General features: G+C 39.0%; 2 protein-coding genes across 2 annotated transcripts in view; both read right to left on the bottom strand.

The window, feature by feature from the left end:
* jade3 (jade family PHD finger 3) overlaps positions 1 to 7,366 on the bottom strand; it is a 13,000-nt gene extending 5,634 nt beyond the window's left edge. The window contains exons 1-7 of the mRNA XM_008407616.2: positions 7,154 to 7,366; positions 4,544 to 4,608; positions 3,893 to 3,952; positions 3,707 to 3,789; positions 3,483 to 3,640; positions 3,216 to 3,406; positions 332 to 543 (exon numbers count right to left, since the gene is read on the bottom strand). Of these exons, the coding sequence (XP_008405838.1) occupies positions 332 to 543; positions 3,216 to 3,406; positions 3,483 to 3,640; positions 3,707 to 3,789; positions 3,893 to 3,941 (693 nt within the window). The 5' untranslated portion in view covers positions 3,942 to 3,952; positions 4,544 to 4,608; positions 7,154 to 7,366. The remainder of the gene's footprint in view (positions 1 to 331; positions 544 to 3,215; positions 3,407 to 3,482; positions 3,641 to 3,706; positions 3,790 to 3,892; positions 3,953 to 4,543; positions 4,609 to 7,153) is intronic.
* A 135-nt stretch (positions 7,367 to 7,501) lies between these two features.
* The window catches only part of rp2 (RP2 activator of ARL3 GTPase), a 7,291-nt gene continuing 3,066 nt past the window's right edge, over positions 7,502 to 11,726 (bottom strand). The window contains exons 3-5 of the mRNA XM_008407617.2: positions 11,267 to 11,381; positions 9,103 to 9,188; positions 7,502 to 8,985 (exon numbers count right to left, since the gene is read on the bottom strand). Of these exons, the coding sequence (XP_008405839.1) occupies positions 8,902 to 8,985; positions 9,103 to 9,188; positions 11,267 to 11,381 (285 nt within the window). The 3' untranslated portion in view covers positions 7,502 to 8,901. The remainder of the gene's footprint in view (positions 8,986 to 9,102; positions 9,189 to 11,266; positions 11,382 to 11,726) is intronic.

Here is an 11,726-nt window from a genome sequence, read left to right as displayed (position 1 = left end):
TATATATATATATATATTTTTTTTTTGAAAGTCATGTTGCTAGCACTAGGGAAAAACTACAAGAAACTATACAAGAAACATACGGTTTATACATTTTGCATTCAAGACAATAAACGTTTTTTATCCGTACTTTTGTTCTACCTAACGTTTCTCATCTTTTGCTTCTGTTAAGAAGAAAGTGCCAAATTCTTTTATCCGATTAATCAATTGTCAGATAGAATAATCGCTTACTAAAAAAGGTTTCTTGCAGATCTAAACAACACAAAACAAGATTTTTTTTTCTTTTTAAGGAGACTTTATCCTTCTAATACAGGTGTCTGTATTTCTTCACCTGGTGCACGCAGATGTTGCACTTGTCACAGAACACCATGTCGTTCCCTTCTTCGCTGTCCGGGGAGCGGCACACGTCACAAATCACATCCTCGTCGTACTCAATCCCCAGGCCTTCCACTGTCTCTATGGCGTGCTTCATGTTGTCATGGCACTGCCTCTCCAGGGCCTCCATGACTCGCTCCATCATCAGCTCGTCGATGGGCACCTCCCCTGAACGACGGATAGAAACCACCAACACTGATGAAAGGCACAGCGCAAATCTTTAAAATCAAACTGAATCGAGAATGAACCGATTCAATCCCGAGTATCGGATCGGGACGGTGGAACTTTTTGAGTGACTGTACTTTAGAACCTGCACAGTATTTTATTGATGCAGCAAATATTGATTTTCCATAACAAGGTAAGATTTTCTCTCCCTTCACCAGGGTTTCCCCCAGAAAACTTGCTAAGCCCCGTGGTCAGGGCGCCGAGGCGGTCCACCGTGTTTTTGTATTAAAAGATGTTAAGTAGACAATAAAAATAAAAATATCTCTGGGTAATAATATGTTATGGGAAAACATTGTCAGTGAACTGCTATATAAACCCACAACCAGTCTTAAAAACAACTAATCAATAAAAACAACTAATCAAAAAATACAATGAAAATGAATATCAATTATGTCCACTCCTGTTAAATTCAAATTAAGTCAGAGGCTCCATCAGGCCCCACAGAGCTTCAGGGGCCCCATAAATGCTAATATTTTAACATAGACCACAGATATATAAATGTAGCATTTGTTTATTGAGATTACCATTGCTGCTAAATTTGACAAAATGGTTTCAGCATATATAAATTAAAAGACTTTAAATTGTTTAACATTTATATGTAAGATTTTAAGGAGCTGGCAAGTTTACTTTGTAGAAGTTCAAAGAACAATACTCATAGTCAGATTGGTTTGTGCACAGCTACAATCTGATGCTGTATCTTTGAGTTTCAGCTCCGTTTGTTCACAAATACAAATTGGTAAACTGCAGTTATAATTTATTGCTTTTTAGGTTTGCCAGCTACTCCCCCTGTCCTAGGTTTTACTAAATCTAACACAGAAGGTGTTAGAGGTGCTGATGTTTTTAACAACAAAAAGTCATATTCTGCTCCCGGCCTCATACATCCTTGGACCGGCCCTGCATGATGTGGTAATCCGCTGCACTAAGCAGAGATGCGCAAAAAATGGGAGATTTAATTCAATGCTGCTAATGTGGCTTTAATAGCTCTTTCATTTCGTGTCTGTTGAGTTTTTAACAAGGGGACACAGAAACTATTTTGGTTGGTCGAGTTTCTGGACRAGTTTTTCAGATGTCCGGTGGMCRCGMGCATTMACTCTGTCTGACTAAGTGGGCAAAACATTTGATACGGTTTGGTGCTTAGTGTAACCGGAAAAATAATACTAGTAATAATAATAAAATAATATAAAATCAGCGTGATGCGTGACTGCGAGGAGAGCGCCTAAGCTCCTCACCGGGTTAAACCTGCACGATGAGTGATTAGCACTGGGTCGTTAACCACTAACGCACCGACCAACCGGGAACACAGACCTAAACTTTACAGGGAAGACAGGGCCAAACACTGGAGAGCGTGTTGAAATGTAAACGCCGCTTAATGTTTTGTTCACAAATATACATCATTCTCACTGCTCGCTCAAATCACCACTGAAAGCACGACTACAAGTTATTCCTGCGGTTCACGTAGAGCTGCGCAACCAGAGCTAACGCGGTGGGTTCAAACTCTTTACCTTAATCAATAACTCCTCATAACTAATCATAATTCCACACAGGGGGTTGATGGGTTGATGTAAATATCCATAGTGGTCAGCCTTTGTCCGGTTCGAGTGAAAGGAGGAGCGTGATCTGTGCTGAGATTAACTTTAGACATCCAGCTGCTGCAACGCGCAGAGGCCCAGCGGTGTGATTGGTCCGGATTTAAATGCATAAACTATAACATATCTTCTAGGAATAAATCTGCAAGGTCTGAAAGGTTTAGCCTGGTGGTGGCGCTAGTAAAGCATGGCGGGCCGCCAGGCCTATAATACACTGGGGGAAACCCTGCTTTACACAATGACGTTTACAGCTAACGAACGGTTGCATCTGTCTGTATCTGTGACGAGAACAGCTGAAACGCCAGTCATTAAATTTTATGACGTTCAAAGCAGAACAAATTTTTATGAAACAATTTTTTTTTTGTTCTCGCACAAACTGGAACTGTACCGACATACAAATTATCAGTCACACTGTTAGCCTAGCTTCACAGCAAATCTACTTCACAATAAAATATTAGCAGCAGCCAAACGCAAATTTATTGAAAACCTTAACTGGACGTGTTGAGCCACAACAAACATAACAGAGTTAACTTGTACTGGAATGTCAAAGTTATGCAGCAGAAAATCTGATTGGCACAAAATGTCTGCTGCTCTCACTTCAAACCAAGAGATGAATGCAAAATTAACATTTACTGCATTTAGAAGCTACTGAAGATTCAAAGAATATTGTTAATTTATTTTCCAATCAGTAAACATCTTAATGTAGGTGGCTGATCAGCTTTTTTTTTTTGTGAAAATGTAAAACTTTTCAATCGTTTTAAAGACCATCTTAAAAAGTAAAGATACAATGGTTCCATGTGAATTTAAAGGAGACATTTTCACATTTTACATTACTTCATAATATTTATTATGAAGTAAATGAATAAATCTAAAATGCAAAGTGGATGGGCCAACAGATAAGTGGGCTACAATGAATGGACAAAAACAACTTTAAAAATAATTAAAAAGTGTGGAAATTTATAAGAAATGACTTACCTCGGCAGTCTGGGGGCATAAACCAAAAGAGCCAACATTTCTAGATTTTCTTACCCATGTGACTCAGCTCACTGTTGAGCGCGTGCAGCCAGTACAGGTCCATGTCGTCCAGGTCGTAGCGGCACATGGCCTCCGCCAGCTCCTTGATGTTGACGTATCCGGGTTCAGTCGCTTCCTGGCCCGAACACTGGATGTACTTCCTCTGGTGGGTGTAAAGCACTTCCTTGGACTTCTCTGCGGTGACTCTGAACAGGAGAGAAGCGAGGAAAACCCTTTCAGTGCCGAGCGGAGAGCTGAGCGCTCAGACGGGACGCGGCGTACCTCATGGACGGCTCGGGGATGGTGTCCGGACTGGCCAGCACCTGGACGCCCTTCTCCCACTCCTGCTTCCAGCTGTCCGCCAGCAGGTAGTAGTCCTCCGGCGACACGTGGTGGGAATCGGGGATCTTCATGGCACTGATCAGGTCTTTTCTGAACACCTGGAGGAGAGAAAGACAAAGTCTAGTGCGAGTCCTGATGTTTCTTATTGTCCTGATGTTTCTTACTTCAGCAGGTTTTTTCGGGTCCGAGGCCGGGGTTCCAGATTTACTCTCATATTTGTTGGAGGAGCAGAAAGAGGTTGAAGGACCTAAAATGAAAAAGGGACGAGCGAGTGTCGATTACAGAGAAGAGAAACACAAAGGAAGTCCAGGTTTTTGTGTCAGCAGGCGTCTCAGACAGGCGGGACTCACTCTCGTTGTCGGAACTGTCGCTGCTGCTGGACGACCTGAGACGTTTCATCCTGTAACGTCCTGCAGGAGCAACAAGGCGGCTTTTAAAACCATCAGTCGGGACTCTAATTTTAGCAATCAATAAATTTTTTTTTTAAGATTTTATTTTTGGGGGTAAAAAGAAAAAACAAATTCAGATTTTTTTTTTTTCACCTGAGCACTTGTTGAGTTTCCAGAGTGATGAGAAGTGCCATCTTGTTTTACAACTTCTATTTATTAAAAATTTTCATTCAAGTCAACTCACGGAAGAAGAAAAAAAAAAAAAGATACTTTTGTACTTTTGTCATTTGTAATTTTCCAAAGAAAAGAAGTGAGGGGAGAAAAATATAATGAAAATCTATTAAAATTGAGCTTCTTGGTTATTTTCTGTTTGAAAAAGTGGAATATTGGGGTGCACACTATTAGCGAAATTCTGATAACAGAAAAATTTTAAATGTATAAATTTAAAAAAACTGCTGAATTTATTTATTTTCTGTCATTTGTCTTTTTTTTTTCCAAAAAAGTAAATAAAAAAAGGCTGAAAAACTGGAAATCAAATTTGGAAAAAAAAAAAATCTAAAAATGTATTTTTAAGGCTAGAATTGGTTGACAGAGAGGATGATGGGTACTCACCATAAACATCAGACTGCAAAGCATGCCAGTGGAGTCTTCTGATAACTAACCTCTTTGTTTCATATCTGCAGGAGGGAAGACGCAAGTCAACTTTGTGTTTTACGATAATATGTATGCTCCTGCTAAACTTTAAATACATAAATAAATAAAGTGTACATGCGTTATTAAGATTTTATGTGACAAACCAACACAAAGTTAAGCATCACTGCTGTACAAGTCAACAGAAGAGGACGCAAATAAAACTCTAATGATTGTCACAGTAAACGGCGGTTGAATGTCGCACCTTTAAAAATATCTCTATTTGAAAAAAAAAATGAAAACCATCAATCACATCTGTCCACCTTACTACTATATTAAACTCTGCGTTGGTCTGCAACATAAAAATACGTCGTGGTTGTTATGGTAACACATCAAACTTCAAGAGGCTCGAACACTTCAGGAAGGCACTGTTTTCCGTTTAGACTACGGCTGGAGAGCCAGGTGAGCTGCAGAACAAAACGTTTCCAGTGAACGGTTGAAATAAAATGAGTCAGACTTCCTTCACTCTGGTTACGTTTCAGCAGAATCGAAGCCAAACAGAAGAAAAAAATATATATAAAAAATAAAGCCAACATCAGCAGAATCGAAGCCAAACAGAAGAAAAAAATATATATAAAAAATAAAGCCAACAGCGTGTGTTTTTAGACCGGGTGGATGACTCATTAAAAGTCCTCAAAAAGCTCACAGGCGAGGAGTAACCTCCTGTACAGTAAGCTGTTTCAACAGACAGGACATGCCTCACATTCCCCATGATTACAGGACGGCAGCAGGAGGAGGAAGACGCATCAAACTAGTTCCTCTTTTCACAGAGAACGGAGGAAATCTGCCCGGGCTTCCGACTGATTTCATTCACACGTTTTTCCCACAGCGAAGCTCCTCGTTTGCCCTCAAACTCTGGATTTAATCAACTCAAAATTCAATTTTAGTTATTTACAACTTTGTCTGAGCTAAAAATCTGACTTTTGTGCTTAACCTCGGTGAATTTCAGTGACCCACTCACTGAGAAGGGTAGAAGTGGGGGATTTCTAGGTGACTTCGCCATGCTGGAGTGGAAACTAACAAAACAGTTGTAATGGGTTGAGAAAGGTTTTGCAAGCACATCTTTTTCTGTTTGTTTTTAATGTTGCATAAATGATAAAAAAAAATTTTTAAGGATGAGAAGTTTTATTAATGTAGCATTTTTTCAGCAACAACGCAGTTCAGAGTGCTTGTTGCTGAAAACGGATGAAATGTACGGTTGAGTGTAAATGTACAGCATGCACATATTTTCATAGACTGTGAATTTCTTTTCTTTATTTTGTGAAGTTACAACAATAATGTGTCACATCAAAGAGAACAATACAAATTGGTGCGTAATTATGAAGTAAAACGATATCAGACTTCCAAACCGCTTCTGAAAACCAAGAGGTGTCGTTTTCTCCAATATCGTGTTTTTAATAGAAAAGGAATTAGAAGAAAGCTACTGGCTAATAAAGTCCTGTTAGCAGTTTGGTACAAACCACACAGGCAAAATGGTAAACAACTGGAAGAAGGTGTTCTCTACTGAACTTCATGGAATACATTTAAACCGGTAGGCGTACACAACAGGTAAACATGGTGGTTCCAGCTCCATGTTTACCTGGACAGGTGGTACTACATATGGGGTGGCCCTGGAAGAAAACAGCTTAAACATTGCCTCTATTCATCCAATCAGATCAAGTTTGAGCTATTATCCAGAGAATAATGGGCAAATGTTTCAGTTTGTAGACCAACACTGCAGGCGAACGCATAACTCACCAGAATTGCTGCTGTAAATATCTATAAGTGGTTCAATACCTTTTGAATTACTCTTCTGCTTCACAATTGTGGGCTACTTGGTGATGTTCCGTAGCATAAAAATCCCAACTAAACCCACTGAAGTAAAGTATTTGCTCAGTAGGCCTGAAAACAAATGCAAGCCACACTTTCCAGATTTTTATTTGGAGTCATAAATGGAAAAATTGTGCATTGTTGGCATATTCAAGGGGACTGAATACTTTTGGAAGGAACTATGAATGTTGGTTTATAGAATGTCTACCTGCTACTCTTTAAGTAGAGTCACTTGGGTTGAGAATACAATGATTAAAGGGGTTTCCTCTGGATTTACTCATTTCCACCGACATAAATGTAACGTGTGGCTGTTGTATTGAGCTAAACGTCAAGCTGGCAGATTTATGTTGTGGTTTCCATTACTAAAAAGAAGAACTAAACGGAGTTGTTGGCGCCAAACACTCCCATCTACAGGCCTACACCAGGCTGCCTTGTAGGCTATCAAGTCAAACATGGCGCCACCTTCCTACAAAGATGTCACTTCCTACAGACATTAAGGCAAGTATTTACACAGCTCAAGTTGCTTAAATGCTCTGCGAAGATAATTACAAGTTTCTAAAGAGAGACTCCTCCATAGAGGAGGTAGTATTTGCGAAGCAAAAGCGCAGAAATGGCCTCGGTATAGCGTGAAAGGAGCAGGCCCCGTGGCCTGAATAAACCATCCAGGGTAAATCCTGGCACCCTGAACACACGAGCATATTGTTCACATTCCTCCCATCTTACCTTCCGTCCACGGCCTTTCTCCGCTTTGCTCCCTTCAAACACACGGTCACACGGACCGAACATACATACAGTTATGAAAATATGGACTGTGGTCCTAATATTAAATTAAATGTAAGCTTTTTGTACCCCACCACAGTGGGAATCTCCAGGCTGCAGTATGTCCACCACCAACACGGCACAACAGCTCTATTGTACCGCCCGTAGCGACGGGTCCTAAAGCCCGCTGCTTTTCCTCCGCCCTGGGTGCGCTCAATTTTGCACTCCGGCGCTTGCTGCTATGGATAAACGCAAACACTTAACCTTATTGGGTGAATAGCCATTACAAGTAAATAATCGCCTAGACAAAAATAATTTAATCTATGGATTTTAATATGAATCTGGCATTTCATAAAGGTCATAGTTACATACTTTCTAGAAATAAAAATCCATATACAGATACAAATAAATTGACAAATTTCACATGGCATGTTTTTATGGGTGTTCATAGAAGTGACTATAAAAACAGATAAATCAGAAATGATGATTAAAAAAAAACAGGTGACATATAATGATTTATATGCTGTTCTTTTTTTGTTGTTTTTTTATATCGCACTGGGTGAAGTGAAGTCTGTAAACAAGGTCATCAGTTTATAATGAGACGTATGATTCATGTCAGTGGAATACATGTGAATTACGGAGGATTTGTTTTTGTCCACGAGCAAAAACTCCAACTCATAAACTCATCATCCAGAAGAGAGAGAGTAAACCAATTTAGTTGGACTAATAGTAAATAATTAATCAACAATAGTGAATCAACTAGTGTGCTTGCAGTTTCAGTCTCTTTAAATTGACCTTTAGAGGCTCTGAACAAAAAAAGAAGACAAATTCACAAAGAGGAAGAAGAGCATTTCCCTTTTAACGAGCGTCTATTTTTTTTTTTACCACATTTGTTATCAGGCTGAGTAACTATGCAAATATTTCTTTAGACATTCCTTTTTTCAACCTTTAAAGTTGTGAAGAAGAAACAGAAATTTTCTTTCAGTCATCTTACAAAATAACATTTTACAAAATACATATTCATATATAGTTGATAATTTTTTTTCTATACAAAAAAGTCCAGTAATGCATATAAAAAATAGATATGTAAAAAAAAAAACAACAAGTTGCCTACTTTAAAAATCCAGCCTCTCTTCTGTGTTTATGTGTTGGCGAAAACAGATATGGTAACTTAAAATCAACTTTTCACAACCTGGTTTGGGCCTAACCTAAACCTAACCTAAACATGGTCATCACCTATACAGCACATTTTTATATACACATTTTGAACAGAGAAAAATCCAGTATTTAAACCACAAAACACACATAATTCTAAGAGAAACAATATGGTTGAACTCGTGTTACCTCCCACCCTCATTTGCTCTCCTTTATCCTACAAATCAGAAAAAGTAACATTTTAAATAAAAAAAGCACATCTATAGAAACAGCTACATTCACAAAAGATAAAAGCAGAGTTGCAAAATACATTCACAGAAACATAAATAATCACAGCACTCTTAGGAACTAACATTCGAGTGGTTTGCAGCCTTTTCTTCCCTCGGCATTAAAAAAACAAAACAAAAAAATTGAATAACTTTTTCATGTGATTGTGAAAACTGACTCATTCGATCCAAGGCAACATCAAACGGTGCGCAGAATTTTCCACTCCCGTCTTTCACCCCGTAAAAAGGAATCTCAATCAGCTCAGGCAGCTTGTTTAACGGCCGACTTATTTACAAACCCATCTGCATGTCGGCAAAGTTGAAGAAGCTGTCGACATCTCGGGTTGACGTATTTTTATTGTCTGAAACAAAAATCTGAAGGGAAAAAAAAAAGAACATAAGTGAACCTACGTGTTTGAGCGTTTAAAGGAGAAAAACGCTCCAAAAATGGAAAAAAAAAAAAGAAAAAAAAAAAGAAGTAAAAATGCCTACCTTAGTGCCACTAAAAACCTCGCTGGCGATGGTCTTGCATGCTTCCACTGCTCCATCACCGTTCAGCTCCAGGGCAGTGACCGGGCCTTGAGTGGTGAGACAGAAAAATTCAGAGTCAGGACATCCACACCCGTGATCCCAGTGTGGGGACTCGGACCGTTCCCAATCGCTTTAACATTCCGCTCACGTTTTTCAACCAGGAAACAGCAAAGCGCTTCCCCATGGAAGCAGAGGTTTCATATTGAGGATTCTGGGGGACTTATGCAACATTTACCACATCCACACACACAAAACAAATGTATTCAAATGAGATCATGACAGAAAAAAAGACCTGTGGGCCAGACCTGGCCCATAATAACATTTTTATGTGGTCCTCAAGATTCCAGAGGGCTTCATAAATAGAACTTATAGATGACGGTTGTGTGCTTAAATATTAATTCAGTAAAACCAAATAAGTTATTTGTATACTGCCAAACTCTAATGTAGAAAGATGTTAAAATATTATTTCATTTCCATACTCATCGAATGCAGGCATTATGACAGCATTAGGACTGTTGTAGATGAGAAAAAAGGAGGTAAATTTTTGCAAAAAAAAAAAAAAAAAACCTGTCTAATTTTTAGATTAATCTAATTTTTTTTCTAAATAAATAAATAAATAATCTGATCATCTCAAAATTTCTTAGATTTCCTTACAAATTTTCAACTCAGCTTAAAAATCTTCATGTATTTTTCTAGAGAATTTTCTGAAATTTGGACAAAATGCTAGTTTACTGGCTTCCATCTACAATGGCCCTAACACACCACTGTAAAACACAGCTAAAATACCTAACCGATTGTCAATAGATAGTTTTATTAATACGTTTCAGCACAGCTGTCCCTTTAGGGACACTCATAATCTTGCCGTGGCCCGAAACAAAAATGAGTTTGACACCCCTGACCTACAGTGTCTTGCAAAAGTATTCGTCCCTACATTTTCTACTGTAACCTGCTTTAACTGGCTCTTATGTGACAGACAAACACTACAAAGTACATATTAGTGTAAAAGAAACAAAAATGTGTTTATATTTTGTTACTTTCATTCCAATTCCAGCTTCCAGTATTTTTAATACACTACAGTGCTAAAAGTTTCACCTTCACACACACACGCACACACACACACACACACACACACACACACACACACACACACACACACACACACACACACACACACACGACATTGAGAGGTAATTGTAGTCTGAGAGGTAATTGTAGTCTTAACATGATATCAGCTCACTATTTGCAGCTATTGGAGCTTCAACTCTTCCAGGAAGGCTTTCCATGAGTGTGTTAATTGGATTTTTTTTTTAAATCAAGGTCCCGAAAGCCCATTTGTGAGATCGGACACTGATGTTGGACAAGAAGGCCTGGCTCACAGTCTTTTGCAGGCATCAACAGGTTTTATTCCTGGATTGCCCTGCATTTAGCTTCATTCAGAGCATGATGCTGCCACCACCCAGTCTATTCAGATGGATGTTATATTTAAGTGGAAAAGTCTCTCATCTATTCTCCACACACAATGTTTTGCATATAGGACAGGAAGTTTAGTTTTTGTTTCATTTGGCCAGTGGACAATCTTCCATGTAACTGTGGAACTGACGACGTCCCGTTCGCCGTCAGTTCCAACATGACTGACGGCGAACAGGACTTCTACATAGGTTTATCTTACCAAAAATGATTAGGATGTATTCTTCTCATTTTCAGATGATCGGTATGAAACCAAAAAGAGATATTGATGTTGCTGCTTTTAAAGTAAGAAAATGGGGAAAACCTCAAGGGGCACGACAACTTTTGCAGGGCTACTGTATTTTTATTCTTCCTCTGTCCATAATCACGAGAAAATGAAATAAAGTTACGTTTCTGTTTGTATTTGAAGACATCGGAACAACACAGAACAGGAATTCAAAGAATTGCAGACATGCCTTGTTGTATTTCACATGGATCTTCGGTATAATGCGGGCACGCACAAGTGCACACATATGAGAACCTTTCTATGATTACACCAGGCGTTACAAATGCACTAAATAGCTGCTAGAATTATGAAACAACTTCCTCAAATGACTGGGAGATATTAAGCTGAATTACAGTTCAGTTGAGGAATTAAGATGAAGTAAAATGAACGTACCCTTGTTGATCCACTCCACAAGGTCATCTGCGCTGTTCTGAAACACACGCCTTGCATCCTCAGGCTTCATAGAGACCTCCTTAGTCTGGACAAGCACAAATCCTTTAGAAGTGGCCTGTGCGAGAAGAGAAGAGAAGAGAAGAGAAGAGAAGAGAAGAGAAGAGAAGAGAAGAGAAGAGAAGAGAAGAGAAGAGAAGAGAAGAGAAGAAAAGAGAAGAAAAGAGAAGAAAAGAGAAGAAAAGAGAAGAGAAGTGAGTCCACGACAGCTAAAAGTGAGTCATGAAGCCTCTTAAAGATTCCTCATTAAAAGATGTGCCTTGCTGGAAGAAGTTTTATCCTTCCTCGCATGAGAATCCGGTCTTATGCTTGTGCGGTGATGAACTTTCTTTTAAAGTGACACCAAACATCTCTGGAATGTTTACACAGACAAACTTCCACTGTAGCCTGGTGGCTGGCATTT

This window comes from Poecilia reticulata, linkage group LG4, assembly GCF_000633615.1.
Source record: "Poecilia reticulata strain Guanapo linkage group LG4, Guppy_female_1.0+MT, whole genome shotgun sequence".
Lineage (NCBI taxonomy): Eukaryota > Metazoa > Chordata > Actinopteri > Cyprinodontiformes > Poeciliidae > Poecilia > Poecilia reticulata.
Note: the sequence above shows the minus strand (reverse complement) of the source record. Positions and strands in the feature narration are given on the sequence as shown.